This window comes from Martes martes (assembly GCF_963455335.1).
Source record: "Martes martes genome assembly, chromosome: 2".
Classification (NCBI taxonomy): domain Eukaryota; kingdom Metazoa; phylum Chordata; class Mammalia; order Carnivora; family Mustelidae; genus Martes; species Martes martes.
In genome coordinates this window covers 63402106-63418942 of record NC_137889.1, presented here as the reverse complement: position 1 = coordinate 63418942, position 16837 = coordinate 63402106, and the positions used below count along the sequence as shown (strand labels likewise).

The following is a 16837-nucleotide window of genomic DNA, read 5'->3' as shown; positions in this document are numbered from 1 at the left end:
GCTTTCACTGCTCTGGGCAGGAAGAACAGAAGAAACCAACCTCCCTAACCACCCCCACCAAGCATGTATCAATTTATATCTCATTGGCCAGAACTTTGTTGAATGGCAACCCTAGCTTTTCCCTTCTCATGTGTACTTTTTGTGTCTTATTAAAAAAATTGTTTCCTTTTTGGAAGGCATAAAGCTAGTCTCATTTTTTTTTTCTAGAAGTTTTTAAGTTTTACCTTCCAACTCTAGGTGTTTTATTCAACTAGTATTTTCTTTATTCCCTTTTTCTTTTAAGAAATATTTTTTTTAGAGAGAGAGAAGGGTTGGGTTGCAGGGAGCAGCAAAGGGAGAGGGAGGGAGAGAATCTCAAGCACACTCCCCACTGTGCTGTAGGCTCCCTGCAGAGATGGAGCCTGAGAGCATGGCCTGAGCCAAAATCAAGAGTCAGACACTTAACCGACAACTGAGCCACACAGTCGCCCTCTAGAATTTTCTTACTGTATTATGAAATAATCCGTTTCTCCTCCTTTCCTAACTGCTTTATGATGGTGTGCTCATATACAGCTTCCTCACATTTGACATTTATTTATTTATTTATTTATTTATTTATTTATTTGACAGACAGAGATCACAAGTAGGCAGAGAGGCAGGCAGAGAGAGAGGAAGGGAAGCAGGCTCCCCGCTGAGCAGAGAGCCCGACGCAGGGCTTGATTCCAGGACCCTGGGATCATGACCTGAGCCGAAGGCAGAGGCTTTAACCCACTGAGCCACCCAGGTGCCCCACACATTCGACATTTTTTGTTGTAAGCTTCTGTTCAGTAGGGATTGTTTTATCTGGGAATTCACTGTGTTCTGGATTGTTGAAGTGACCCCAAAGAGAAGTTTTGCATTTGCCTCTTTCCGGGGCTCATGGGTTCTATTGGTCTTTGACTGGTTTTGTCTTTTGTTTTCTTGGTTGAGTCCTTAGCTTGGGATTCTCGAATCACATCCGTAGTGCCAGTTCAGTCCTGTGCCCACCCTTGATGCAGCTGGCCTTAGGTTACTGTCTTGATTCTGTCTGTCGGGTTTTCTAGGTGCCCTGTGTAGGGGGACAGTCCTTCTAGGGTGCTGCTCTGCTGCCCCAGGTGGCTCAGTCCCAGACGTCCCCTCGGTGGGTCAAAGCTGGGCTTGCTGCTTCCGGGGCACAGGGCCCCAGCCTGTTGTCTGGAAGTGTGCAGCACTGTCTCCCCTGCTTTCCCACCCTGGCTTTGCCTAGCTTCTCTGTGTCTAACCTGGCTTTTCTAGTTTTCTTTCAGCTCAACTTTACATTTAAAATGTCGTGCTGTTATTTTCATCTCTTTATTGAGTGGCCTGAATTTAAAGATGATGTACGTGGAATGCCATCTCTTCCTCCGTCCTTTGGCAGCATCCCTGACAGATCTCATGGTTTTCTGGTCACTTTTAGTCATAAAAATAGTCATATATTTAATAATTAGGAGTAACTTTTTGGTATTTAATTCAGGGCAGTCTAGCTTAAAACCCTAAATTCCCTTCTTTCCCAACTCAGGCCTAACCTGTGTTTTTAATTTTTTTTTTAAATGTTTATTTATTTTTGAGAGGGAGAGGTGGGGCGGGAAGGAGCAGGGGAGAGGGAGAGAGAATATTATGCAGGCTTCATGCCACGAGCCTGATGCAGGGCTTGATCCCACAACCCTGAGGTCAAGACTTGAGCTGAAACCAAGAGTCGGATGCTCAACTGACTGTGCTACCCAGGCACCCCTAACCTGTGTATTTAAAACACAGTATGTTATACTTTTTTTTCTTAATGAATGAACACATATATGATGAAAATATAAACATAGGATAGGCAGGACTAGTGGGGAAGAGGGCATGGTTCACTTTTTTTTTTTTTTTAACCTTTTCACCCTCCCTACTTCCAGCCTCCGAGTGAATAGAACAAGTGCATACAGGGTGGGGGACAGTTTTACCCTATTGGGGCTGATGTAATCCAGCCCTCAGTGCCCTGTGTCATGGCAGACACCCACAAGCTATATCTTTTTGCCAGGCAGGATAGGGGAGCGAGTTCTTCAGAGTATACTTCCAGCCCTGCCCCAAGCATACTCCCCTTAGCCTCTTATTGCTGGGGACTCTTTGCCTTGGAAGGCTATTGTTTTGGTTCCTTCAAAAAGGACTACGTATGATGGCAGTCCTCTGAAGTGTGTACCTGCCCGTATGGAATTGACAGACCTCACGCCATCACAGAACTGAAGTATATTTTATCAAACTGTTTAGTCTCTCTCTGTCCTGCCCCTGCGGTCTGTTCCAGGCAGCCTCCCCACCTTTGCTAATTCTAGTTCTGAAGCAAGTGCCTGTTTCTGCTTGGTTACGTAGCCTTCTTATTCCCCCACCCCAATTCTAGGGAATTTACCGTGATGTTTCTGAGGAACCTCACACAGAACCCCTGGCAGCCTACTGTGGGCTTGCTCCCCTGGGTAAACAACCAGCACGGGGCCTCAGTGCCATCTCGCGTCCTTGCAATTTCTCCTATGCACACTTGTTGGTTCTTGTGTATCTATCGCCCCATTCTCAACTGGAGAGGGGTAGAGGGAGGTCAGCTTTCTCCTCTAAAGGAGGAGGAAAAGTCCAAAGACCTTCTATTCCTGGAAATTTCCTTTCATCAATCCTTTCTGGAATTTCTAGTCTTTTCTTATATAGTCTGCACATGAAATGGTCCCTGACCTAATTTTCGTTTTTTGGGTTTTCTGTTTGTTTGTTTGTTTCCCCCCTCCCCTTGTAAGTACTATATGGCTATGTCTGGTATCTTACTTTGGGAATGGTGGGGTATTTGCCACATACTCTCCTCAGTTTGGAGTATTATTAGAAATTCTATAAATGTCCCACTTTAACATTTGGGTAAACATTTCTGATTTTGTTGAGTGGGGAAGTGGGGTATGCAACAGTGGAAACTGGAAATTTCCTCAATTATCTTGCAGTAGATCATTAACACTGAAAGTGGACAATGGATTTCATTTCTTTCTTTAGTGGACTGATGATGATGGAAGGAAAAAGAAGGGGATGGACCAGCATTATGAAAATTTTAGATACTTGGGACACCTGGGTGGCTCATTCGGTTAAGCGGCTGCCTTCAGCTTGGGTCATGATCCCTGTGTCCTGGGATTGAGTCCCACATCGGGCTCCCTGCACAGCGGGGAGCCTGCTTCTCCCGCTGCCTCTGCCTGCCACTCTGCCTGCCTGTGTGCTCTCTCTCTGACAAATAAATAAAAATAAAATCTTTAAAAAAATTTTTTAGATACAGTGTTATAAGAAGAGACTTAGGTAGGACCCAGCAGTGTTCATATATTTGTAGCGCAGTCATTTCAAAAAAAGGCTACATATTTGTGTAACTCCAGAGCATGGAACACAGTCCAGGCATGGCTGTAACAAAAGATAAAGGTTTCAAGTTTACTGTCAGTTAGAACTTCGTAACATTTAAAGGCGTTGGGCAATGGCAGAGCTTGCTTTTATGAGTTAGAGAACTCTCCATCCCCCTTGTTTTCAGTTTTCTTTTTTAAATTTACATTTTCATTTCAAATAACTTAAAGTAGGTTATAAAGAAATTGTTTTTGAGCTTGCTCAGTTTTCCAAAATAACTTACTGATGACATGCTGTACAACATATAACAAAATACCATATATTGGGTAAAACTGGGCAGATACTAAAAGCAATATATTATCTAAAAATCTGTAGCATAAAAAAAGTCAATCTACCTAGTATTAAAAGAACATCTCAATAATTAACTTTTTTCAGTTAGCCTTGATCTAATTATACATCAAATGTGATTACACCAAGGTATATGCTTTACGGATGGGATTCTTGAGTTAATAATAAAAACATTACTGTGCAGGGCATTCAGTTAGCACAAGTATTCATTTGTTTATTGTTTGACTCAATAATATTTATTGAGGTTCTACTACAAGCCAGGTGCTATTCTAGGCCCTGAGGACATGATCTTATACAAGTTAGGCAACATTCCTGATGTATTAGAACATAATGGACAGAGAATGAGTAATTACATTATTTCTAGCAAAAATGATAATAACAAACAAAAGGCTATATTTAAAAATCAGTGCACTCTCTCAGGTATGACTTCTGGAAGGCAAGAGAGAGGAAACATATCCTGAGAAAGTCTGGTTGTATAACCTGAAGGGTCCCACCTTCAAAGCAAATTGGCCTGGGTGGCTCATGTTTGATCTCAGTTCATTCTTTATAGCCATCTTTGCTTTAAACAAAATTAATGGTGGGCTTTGGGTTTATTTTTAAAACCAAATATTCACATGCTACAGAAACTCTGGAGAAGATGCCCTCTGTTCATCCAGTAGCTTCCTATGCCCCTAGCACCATGATGTCTGCTCCAGTGGGTGCTCATCCTCCACCTTGTCAACCAACAAGAGAGGTCATGAACCTGCAGGGTAGAGATTGAAATGTTAATTTTATTTTAAAGTAACATGTTTCTTGCATTTGTAACACAAAGGGATTCAAAATGGGGGTGCCTGGGTGGCTCAGTGGGTTAAAGCCTCTGCCTTCGGCTCCGGTCGTGATCTCCGGGTCCTGGGATCGAGCCCCGCGTCGGGCTCTCTGCTGAGCAGGGAGCCTGCTTTCCCCCTCTCTCTCTGCCTGCCTCTCTGCCTACTTGTGACCTTTGTCTGTCAAATAAATAAATAAAAATCTTTAAAAAAAAAAAAGGGATTCAAAATGCAAACAATAAATGGCTCAATATCTCCCTGCCCAGATGACCTTTTGTTGAAATACAAAAAAGTAACATGTTAAAAACCAAACAAGATGGAAGATGGAACAAAATGAAAAATAAAAATGACCCCCACACAATCCCTTTCAACAAATGTAACCATATTAGGGTTTTTTTTTTTTTTTTGGCAATCCCTTTTAGAAAAGGCAGTATTTTTTTATACTTATCTGCGTATATATACACACTATGTACCTGTTTGCACAATAGGAATGTGATATGATTTATAATAAGAAATATGTATTTGGTCTTTGTCCCAGTTTCTGGCACAGAGCTCCTAACACCCTTGGGATTTCCTAAGTGAGGAAGGCTATAAAAATTGTCTTTTGTTAATTAGTTAATTAGGCAACTTTCAGAAAGCCCCCTTGCTCTCTTAGGGATGGGGCTGGTTATGGGGGAACCAACCTGAGATTAAAGGGCTAGAATTTTTGGTCCAACTTCCATACCTCTGGGGAGGAGAAAGGGCTGGAGATAGAGCTCAGTCACCAATAGCCAGTGATTTAATCAGTCATACCTGTTTAATGGAGCCTCTCTCAAACCCCAAATGGACTGTTTGGGAGAGCTTCTGGGTAGCCAAACATGTGAAGCTGCTGAGCGTGTGTCATACCTGGAGAGAGCCTGGGAAGCCCAGTCTCCCCATACCTTGCCCTGGGCATCTCTTCTATCTGTTCCTATCGAGCCTTTTCATAATAAAGTGCTAATCAAGTGAATAAAACTGGTTTCCTCAACTCTGTGAACTGCTCTAACAAGTTAATCAAACTTGAGAACATGGTTGTGGGAACCTCTGATTTATAGCCAGTCTGTTGGAAGCACCATTGATGACAACTTGGCCTTTGTGATTGACATCTGTAGTGGGAACAGGCTTGCGGGACTGAGCCTTTAAGCTGTAGGATCTGACACCAGTTTCAGGTAGATAGAGTCAGACCTGAGTTGAATTATAGGACACCCAGCTGCTTGAGCGTGTGGGAAGAAACATGGTAAAGGAATTACACATACTTTCAAAACTTGCCTTTTCACTTTAAATATCTTAGCCAGCTTTCATATTGGTAGATGCAGATCATCTTCTTTTTACTGGGTTCAGAGTATTTCTTGTTACATAATTCTAGATTTTATTTAGCCGACGCTATTGCTACATAGCAGTAGTAAATTTTTTTTTTTTAAGTTTTTATTTATTTGACAGAGATCACAAGTAGGCAGAGAGGCAGACAGAGAGAGAGAGGAAGGGAAGCAGGCTCCCTGCTGAGCCGAGAGCCCGATGCGGGGCTCTATCCCAGGACCCTGAGATCATGACCTGAGCCGAAGGCAGAGGCTTTAACCCACTGAGCCACCCAGGCGCCCCAGCAGTAGTAAATTTTAAAGCATGATTTAAACATATTTATGTAACCGTATGTAACTGTATCATAATAGGGAGGCTACCAGAAGTAAAACAAGATGTGAAAGAGGTGCTCATACTGGGTTGCGACCGAAGTCTTCATCTGCCATTGCTGTGGAACCAGGGCTCAGATCCAGTCTTTGGCCAACCCTTGGATTCTGCCAAACACATAGAATAACTTAGTAGGAGAGGAAGACTTGGGACATTTCTAGGAATCTTATTTATTTCAGCAATTCAATTAAATAAACATGTAGATGCTTAGGATGGGCTTCATTAGATTCTTTCCTCAGAAGACTTTAATTTCTAGTAGGACAAGGAGGCATATAGATAGGTCATTTCAGAGTGTGACAAGTGCCATGGCAAAGGTATGCTCAGGATTCTGAGCAGCAGCCCTAGGGACACTCAGTACCCTGAGAAGTGTAGATATATGTCTGTGGGAGGAGGTGATCGAAAACTTCTTAGAAGGAGTTGCTAAGATAAGTAGGAATTACCTAGATAGAGGAAGGAAGAAAGGCATTCCAGGCCAGGGAACACAGAAGTCATCAACAGCACAATGAGTCTGAAGAATCACAAGTAGTGTAGTGTTGTCAGGATATAAAATTGTAGGCAAGAAATAAGATGGACAGAGACCTGTTCATGGAGGGCCTTGTACATGGTGTTCAGAAGCCGAAAATTTCTCCGTAAGTCTGAAGACTTGCATACCTTTTATGTAATCATTAAATGCTCTCTAAATAGTTATCATGACTCTTTGGAACTCTTGAAAATATAATCCCCTTATATGCTTCAAAGCAGAATTAAGTAAACTGTTAGCTTAATTATTTGTTACTGTTGAACCCAAGATCCTTGGTTCTGTGTCCGATTTCACATGGTTCTTCAGGGTACCCAGAACCTTAATCAGCCATTTCACAAATGATTGCCAGAGCTCACAGCTTGGGAGCACCAAGTGTAGGTGCCTGAGTTCACATTCATCAGCACTGGCAGAACAACTAAGAAATTTGGCCTGCAGCATCTTCGGGTACCTTCGGATAGCCTGTCCCTGTCATCACCATTGTTTTATAAAATGCCAATCCACATAAAATACGTTGCTGCTTGCGTTTGGGTTAAAGAGAATGGGGTGGTGTGGGAGAATGGTGATTTGATCTGATGAGTAGTAGTTGACTTATTTTGCTTTGACTTCTGAGTCTTTTTACTTCTAACGATCTATGTTTTTTTTTTTTTTTTTTTTTAATGCTATTCCACACTGTGAGTTACCTTGAAAAAGGTTGGTGAAAGGCACTGGGAAGAAACACTTTTGGAAGAGAGGAGCTTGAAGAGGAATACCTCATTCCTTAATTAAGATATGATCAGTCCATTTCAAGCACAAAATAGAGTTTAGAAATAAACAGTGTTTGTGGGGAAAGTGCATTTTTTTTTTTTTTGTAGGAAGGAAGGCAGTATTTCCAGTTGATCTTTACAACTCATGTATTTATACAGTTTTACTTATATTTCTCCACACATAAACTTTTTCCTGAATCATCCATAATGGAATTCCAGGAAGATGGGTTAAATATGTTGCTATAGTTTACAGTTGTCATCTGTAATGTTTTATTCAGCCAAATCTTTTTTTTTTTTTTTTTCCACTACTCCCTTTACAACACAGAACACCATATGCCATTGTCCCTGTCAGGAAGCAAAGGTTTCCCTGGTCTGTGCCTGTGCCTGTGTTTATGCCACAGAGGAGCTGTGGTCCAGTGCCATCTTTTATTGATAGGGCCAGCAAAGGAGAAATCTAATGAAATTATCAAAGCTTTGAATTAATTATGAACTTGAATAGGAGAGCTAAGCTCTCTGGAGCCAGGGATCTCATTACCCATGCACTCTCATTGCATCCTCTTCTGGAGCAGAAGGCATTTTCAGCTACGGCTCTTAGCCTGGCTTTGGACTTTATTCAAACTTGCTAAACTGACATCCTTTTCTTACTGCGACGTGGCTGCTAATGTCCATGCTGATTAATTTAATTCTGCTCTGGATCTACAGGAGATGTCAATAGGTTTTCTTTACCCCTCCTTTTGCCTTTTGTTATTTTCTCTTTTTCTCTCCTTTTTTTCCTCATCAAATTGGATGTTATACAAGTTTTTATCCTTTTTGGGTAATGTGAGAAGCTTTCAGGATTCAGGTATAGCTTCATGGAGTATAGTGATTGATTTAAATTTAAGAACTATATATTCCATCTACTATGTATTCCCTGGATATTTAGGTAAGCACAAAGTCAAATATTTCTTCTTTGAATTTTGAACACCAAGTGGAAGTTTTTCTTTCTTGTTTCTACTTTAGAATTAATGGTATGGGAGTAACTTCCATGGTCTTAGCAGCATTGTTGATATTCTAATGTGTGTTATATGGGAACAACAGATCTCACTTTGTGGGTGTAGCTTATAAAGCTCCCTAATGCGGAGTACTTAATGTTTGCTTTACAATTCTGGTATTTCTTTTCCTGGTTAAAAAAAATATTTTTTGATGAATAAATCAACCTCTTTTTTAAAGTCCAATAACCAAATCAATAACGACAAGGTTTCAATTTAGTATTGGTGATGATTCTTTGGTACTGTCATATAGATTCAAAACATCTTATGGCAAGTCTTTTCTGCTTGCTTTGAGACCCATTATTTATGAATTCCTGAGCTGCAGCTCATCTATCTTAGTAAAGTACAGGCCACTGGCGATTTTTGTAAGCAGTGACTAACTTTGCTTTATAGAGTCAATGTTTTAAAGGTTTTGAATAGTGGGGGTTGGGAGAATGATAATCTCTACTTTTCCTTTTTCTATTTGCTTTCAGTGAGTTTTTCCCCCCGTTTATTTTCTTTATAGGCAGCTGCAATATTTAATTCAGCCTTTGGAAGTTTTTTGGTAAGTAAACATGATTTAACTCTTCTATTTTAACTTTTGTTGTGATGTTGTTTGTATTAAAGATTTAGTGAAAGTTGGACTTCTTTTACCATTTAGTTAAGTACAAAAGTTCTTGAATCTTTTTATGTGCCATTAGCCATATCCTGAAAAATTAGTTGATAAATAAAGGAAATGTTCTCTTACAATATAATTTGTAGGCTTGACGTTTAATATTCCATTTAATGGATTCAAGGAATCAATTAAAACACTGTGTGTCTCCTTATAGAAGTTATGTCAATATATTGATCATTTAATGAGGTCTTTTAGATTATTATTATTTTGTATCATGGGACTGAGGATTTTGAAAAGGAAACATGACCCAGCTGGTCAGAAAGGGAATGCTAATTTACTTGTTGACGTGTCATTTCTTTTGTACATTTCACTGTCAAAGAAGCTACTGGCATGGATACTTCTGAGAAATCTGTGTGAAAAAAATTTGAAATGAGGAAATGATTGAATAATTTGCAAGAGAATGCAATATTTTTTTGACATGTGAACTATAAATTGTATAAGGGTTAAAAAATAGCTCAGTGTTCATAAGTAGAACCACTATAATTATAAGAATAATACTATTTTAGCATTTTCAGTTGTTTTTTAAGTAATAATATAACAAAGACTTGGTTTGTGTTATCAAAGAATGAGAAGGAAACTGAGTTTTCTGTTAATTGAATATTTTTATTTATATCCTCCCTAAAACTTTGCCAAATTCATGAAAATAAATTAGAATATTTTATTTTTAGGTACATAATTCATTGACAGGTATGAAGTACAGTGACAATTGAGAATAAAATCAGTGGGGTATAAAATAGTTCATGAATTTAGGCAAAATATTAATTACTTCTATTTGAAATGCTGTTTATCTCACTTATGATTATATGTATTTGAATGTACCTGAAGCTTTTAAAGGTATTGTTACACAAGGTTAATTCTATGTAGTGCTACATAGAATTATGTATGTAGTGTTACAGACCTTTTAAATGATGTAGTTTCTGCATAATATATGCTTAGAGTATATCTTATTTTTAAAGAAGTAGTAATGTTATTCCCAATGCTGTATTATTATTGGGTTTTAGAAGAGAGCTAATAGTGTCTATTTAATGAAAATGAGCTCTGGAGGTACTTATTTCAGAAGAAGTAATATTTTGTGAAATCGTTCTTTCATCTAAGTATTATTTTCCATATGTTGTCACGATTGACAAAATAATATCTGTAAAATATGATCTTACTGGAAGCCAGGTTTTTGGTTTTTTGTTTTTTTTTTAATGTGGTTTGGAATCCTATACGTCTACTATCAAAACATGGTTTCTAAGCTAGATATCTTACTCTTTAAAATGTCTATGGTTATTGAGAAAATAAGTTGAAGCTATTGTCTGAATAACTGAAGCAAAGTGCGCTGTCCCTTAGTTGGAAGGTAAGCTCGCTAAGTATAGTTTGAGTTTTGCACTGATTGTATGAACAATGAACACATCTGAATATTTGTTCTCCCAGGCCCAATTCTTTGTAAGGTCCAGGGAAGTAAGACTCGTTCTAGGGACTCTTTAGGATTTTTTTTTTAATGCTCTTTCGCTTCTAAGAAGTTGTGCATTCTCACTCCTTAGGCTCCTGCTTTTTTTCCTCTTTTCATCTTTTTTCTCACCTTACCTCCAGTAATCAAAAGTATTGATCTCCTACCACATAGAGGTAGTTTTCTGGGTCCTACTGTGTTGTGGAGATGACATACAGAATAAGAAATACAAGGTAAAAGTTAACAAGTCACACAGAAGATGTTACCAGATGACGTATGATTGTCAGATGGCACAGGTAACAGGCACTCAATTCAAAAGTCAGATAGAAGCAATTTCGCTGAGCTGGACTTTGAAGTATGGTAGGACTTAGCTAGTAGATAAGCGAGGAGAGGAACTGGCAGAGAGGCAGAATTGTCATTTTCCATTTTTCCTTCCTCTTCTGTTCCCTCCTTTTTCTGTTCCAAAGTTGGAAATGACTGGAAAGGGTTTGAGAATGAAAATGATCATTGGAGATGTTTTTGTTCCAGGGTTATAAGAAATAGTAATTCTCTCCACCCCCCGCTCTTCATCATAGTTACAACAAACCTTAGATTATGGACTATATTTGAGTCTGGGCTAAACCAGTTAGAATTAGGTTCAGATTATTGAAGATAAAAAATAATAATTGTGGCATATATAGGATATTTTCCTGTTATCTAAAACCTGGAAGGAGGCTACCACGTATGGTGGCTTCATGGTTTCATTGTGGACAGATATGCCTGTCTTTCTCTTCCATCCTCCACAGCACGCACTTTCCTTCCTCAGGCTTGCCTCAGTGTCGGAGATAGCTGCTGGAACTCCAGCCGAAAAGATACCTGGATAGTAAAGTCTTTACTTTGGGAAAGCACAGAGGAGCTCTCCTAAAATCCAAGTTTCCTTTCTTTAAACAGCACTCCTGAAATTCCAACAGTATACTTGCAATAATATCTTATTGCAGAGCTTACTCATATGATCATACTTAGCCAATGGAGAGGTTGGGACATGTGGCAATTTGCTAAGAGCTGAAAATTGGGTTTCTGTTACTAAGAAAGAAGAGAGTGGATATTAAAAAACAGCTAGCACTTTCTGCCTATGGGCAGTGTACAGCAATTGCCAAGAATTCAAAAGAAGAGATTAATCTCAGTTAATGATATGAGAAGGCTTTAGAGAGAAGTTGTTGTTTGAGTTGGGCTGGGGAAAAGGACTTATTTTAGAGGAAGGAAATTCCAAAGTATGACCTTCATGTTTTATTTTGTTATTCTTTTTTAAAAATTTTTCGCTTAATTTACTTTAAAAAAAACTTACTGTTTTTATTTTAATTCCAGTGTAGTTAGCATAGAGTTGTTATATTATTTTCAGGCATACAATATAGTGATTTAGCACTTCCATACCTCACCCAGTGCTCATCACAACAAGTGCCCTCCTTAATTCCCATCACCTCTTTCACCCATTCCCCACCCACCTCCCCTCTGGGAACCATTGGTTTGTTCTCTATAGTTCAGAGTCTGTTTCTTGATTTGTCTCTTTCTCTCTCTCTTTTTCCCTTTGCTTGTTTGTTTTTCTTCTTCAATTCCACAGATGACTGAAATCATATGGTATTTGCCTTTCTCTGACTTATTTCACTTAACATAATATTCTCTAGCTCCAGCCATGTCACCGCAAATGGCAAGCTTTCATTCTTTTTTTATGGCTGAATAATACTCCATTGTACATATATACCACCTCTTCTTTATCCATTCATCTGTCAGTGGGCACTTGGGCTGCTTCCATAATTTGGCTATTATAAATAATGCTTCTATAAACATAGGAGTGCATGTATCCCTCTGAACTAATGTTTTTGTATTCTTTGGGTAAATACCCAGTAGTGTGATTACTGTATTTTAGGGTAGTTCTATTTTTAACTTTTTGAGGAACCTCCATACTGTTTTCCAGGGTGGCTTCACCAGTTTACACTTTCACCAACTTAAATTTTCACGAATTTAAATTCTTAAATTTTAGGATTAGGGGTAGTAGTATGGTTTCTGGAATCAAACTGGCTTGATTTAAATCCTTACTTGACTGAATTACTAATCTAATCACATGGCCTTCCCTGTATATAAAATGGAGTAGATAGTACCTAAACTATACATTGTTGTGGTGAAAATTAAATGGGGTAATCTGTATAAGATACTTGTGATCTAAGTTTGGTCCAAGCTCTGCCATGAACGTTTTTCTGTGCCCATGAATATCCATAAAATGAAGAATTGGTTCCCTCTGACTAATGATTATTCTCTGGTTATAAGTGACCATTTCTTTTGTATTTACATAATGGAATTTAAAGGGGTATTTACTTCAGATTACATTAAAACTTTGAGTGAAAGCCTTTATTAGAGGAATTTTTGAAGAAAGAACTCTGAGAGCATTTTTGTTGATTATTAGACATCTGGGTATACCAAATAAAATACTGTACGTATTTATAGCTAGTTTAATAATGTCCCAGGTCTAATTAAAACACAGTGTTTTTAAGAGCTAATTGTTACAGGGAACTGTGTTGTTGTTGTTGTTCTTAAATGTAGCGAGGCTGGTAATAACCAATGATAGATGAATTCAATTTACATAAATTTGAGACCAAGAGAATATTTTAAAATCATGCCACAGAGGATTGCTTTAAGTTAAGAAGTTAATGTCATTATCTCCTCCTCTCATTTAAATTGTTCTGTTTACAATAATTGTGGAGCATAATAAGTGTTTTAAGATTTCCCACTTGATGAGATTTTAATAGAATTTGATAGTCACCACTCTGAATAACTAAACTGTTATCAGAATTTATATATATATATATATTTTTTTTTTCCTATGTAGAACCAGGCGTTTCAAGTTCAACCATCTTATGTGTTGCTTCCTCACCAAAAGAAAGATTTTTTAAAAAACAGATATTGGCAACTTTTAAAATAATTCCAATTGAAATATCCTCTCTTTAATGTGAAAAGATTTAACTATTGAAAAAAACTTTGGTCACATGTTTTGTTACACTTTTGGCATTTTTGGTCAGAGGCTGAATTCAGTGTTTCTATGTCTTCAAGAATTATAGGTTAAAATTTAAAAGGAAAAGGTAGAACTTTTCCTATTCATTAGACTCCTCAACCTATTTTATTATATTTGGTAACTCTTGAGGGAGTTTGGTAACACATCAAGGGTAATTCTGAGGAAACCCTGGTAAGTGACAAAGTTGATCGTGCCAAATTGAGTTTCTAATAACTGTGTCACACAACATTATAGCAATTCGTAAGTGTAAGGATTTTTGAAACGTTACCAAAGAGTTGCAAGCAAAGTGAAATCATCTTTGTGAATGCATAATACCAAGTCTAAGAAAGATCTGTAAGAGTTACTGTTTATTTTCTAAAACTCTTCATTTAAAGTATCAAGAAATGAGTTTCTTTTACGTAATTCTTTTAAAGTAGTCATTATTGGAACCAGCAAAAGCTATTCTAAGATGAGTAAGGATTAAAAGGAACTCCTTGCCTTAAGCTGAAGGAACTAGCCAGAAGATATTTTTTTTTCCCTCATCCTATTGTCATCTGTCTTCCTTCTTTGCTTTAGCTGGTCTGCCGTTACTACCCAGCTTTGTAGTGAGATTTGAATAGTTACTGATACTGTTATAGTCACTGAAAGAAAAGAAATTTCAAACACAAATGCTATGTTTTAATAACTTAGGATATATGTTTACCACCCTGTTTTATTCTTCTTTTCTTGTACAAAAATGTACTCAGCCATGCTTAGCATGGTCAGAGAGGAAGCACATTTACTTTGTTTTCATTGAATGGTGTGTAACAGTGCTTTTTAAAAATCAAAGTAAGAATATCAAACATTAATGAAGAGGGTTAAGGGTTGTAACCAGAGAAGACTCAATTGTTGCATTAGTTTTCATTTTACCTAAATCTAAGGTGTCAATTTTTAATTTCGTTTATGTTTATGGAATACTCATTTTGTGTAACACTGAAAACTATGCTGATTTTTTTTTTCTTAGTTTGCTTAAAATCTATCCAACCCAAATTACTCAGTTGAGGTCTTGGTTTTCCCCCAAAAGTTCATGACTCTTTTATAAAATGTTTTTTATTTTCATTGAACTTACATGCAAAAAAAAACAAAAACAAAGACAAAAAACCCGAGTTTTTAAGCAGTTTTTGGTACAACCTTATAGGATGTTATTTCAAATTCGCCATTTATTGCTAAGGACTTGATAAAACCAGGATTTAAAATAACCTATTTTAGGCTTTAAAATACCTCATGACGGGGCACCTGGGTGGTACAGTTGGTTAAAGCTTCTGCCTTCGGCTCGGGTCATGATCCCAGGGTCCTGGGATCGAGCCCCGCATTGGGCTCTCTGCTCAGCCGGGAGCCTGCTTCCTCCTCTCTCTCTGCCTGCCTCTCTGCCTACTTGTGATCTCTCTCTCTCTGTTCAAATAAATAAATAAAATCTTTAAAAAAAATAAAATACCTCATGAACTACGTTCAGACAATGGGAAACTGGTTTCTCCCTTTATAAAATAGAACCTGTCATCATGCTGTATATTTCATTGAATCACCTTTTTGGGCAAATGAATATCAGAAAAGCTGGATTGCTGAGAGCAGACTACTTATTCTTTAAAAAACAAAATGCAGTTGGTTCAGTTAGCAGTATGGCACAAAATAGAAAAATAGGATATAAGTTAACACACATATATTCAGAGTCCATTAGATTCAAGGCACTTTTCTATGAAGCAAATACACAAAACATAATTACATGAAAAGAGTAACAATAAAAGATTTAAGAAAGAGGGAAAAACTGCCTTCAAGACAATGTGTTCAAAATTTTAGGCACCTTATGACTTTTGCCATCTTGACATATTATTTGTATTATTAAGTTAAACCTCCCTTTTTTGTTAAAGATTTTATTTTTTTAAAGTAATCTCTACACCCTGTAAGTCTCGAACCCACAACCTTGAGATTGAGAGTCACACACCCATGCACTGAGCCAGCCGGGCACCTCTAAAACTCACTTGTAAAATTTAACTTTATTTTAAAGTGTAACTTGACATCAGCATATAAACAATATTGTCACGAATAGACGGTAACTGAAATGAAATCAAATGGAAAAAAGCTATTGTTAACTTGTAGCTAAACTCTGCTGCCTAAACAAGACTCTCAGTCCGAAGTCTGCCCTCTTTTTGATAAAAAGTAAAATTAGCACTGGTACCACACCAAGAACAATCCTGCGACCCAAAAGATTGAAAAGAGAGCAAGTTTTAGCACTAATTCTCTGCTCGTGTGTCCTTTAAGCCATCTTGCTTTGAATTCCACTTTGAGCAGCACTGTTCTCCCAGGTCATTTCTCAATCATTTCATCACAGAGATGAATTACAACCATTTGGGGAGGTCAGATGAAGAAACCCTCAGAATCAGGGACTCTAGCAGCCTGAACACGTTATTGTTTATTTCCTCAGAGTTATTTCCCCACATAACATTTGTCCAGAAAAGCAGTATGCCTGAGTGCCAAACATGTTTTTAGAGGTAAAAATATGCTGTAATGCTCGAGGCGGGAAAACCCTGTGATAGCTACATTTGGGTTTGTTTCTAAAACAGACTATTGTTTGAAATGCCGTCATTGTGAATAAAGATGGTCTTTGTACTTAATAAAAATGTATAGAATCCTTACCTACTCCATGTTAGCTATGTCTGTGTCGTCTGACAGGACTTGTGTAGCAAGTAAATACATTAGTCACAGTGACCATTTTTCTTGCAAATTTGTGACATAGATTTAATTATAGGAATGACCAGCAACTTACAAATCTAATTTTGGTGGAGGCTGAGGCAACTTTTTTTTTATTTTAATAATGATGGATTTTTTTTAAAGCAATGATTTCATTACTATTTAAAGAAATCTAGTGGTGTAGAACTAGCCAATTGACTGAAGTTATTTTATTACCCTTTAACAAATGACATGTACTTTCATTTCTGTTTTTATTAATTTTTAAAATATTACTCTGGAAAATACTTGCTCCTATACACATTTAGATAAAAATAAATATAAATGGGGGGAGGTAGGATACTTGTAAAGGGTCTCCTACAAAATGTGACCCTAGTGGTTGGTCAAAATGACTAAATTTCCTTATTTCGAATCCAGCCTATTATAGAACTGCTTAGTTTATGGCATTTAGTAGGAGATCCCCACTTACAAGCCATTATGGTAGATAGTTCTCATTTCTCTACACTGAAAGTTTACCATGATTAA

General features: G+C 37.7%; 1 protein-coding gene across 2 annotated transcripts in view; it reads left to right on the top strand.

Moving 5' to 3' along the window:
- The window catches only part of SLC10A7 (solute carrier family 10 member 7), a 271785-nt gene that overhangs the window by 70624 nt on the left and 184324 nt on the right, over window positions 1–16837 (top strand). For both annotated transcript variants that reach the window (XM_080796639.1, XM_080796640.1), the window contains exon 5: window positions 8988–9026. In XM_080796639.1, the coding sequence (XP_080652765.1) occupies window positions 8988–9026 (39 nt within the window). The remainder of the gene's footprint in view (window positions 1–8987; window positions 9027–16837) is intronic.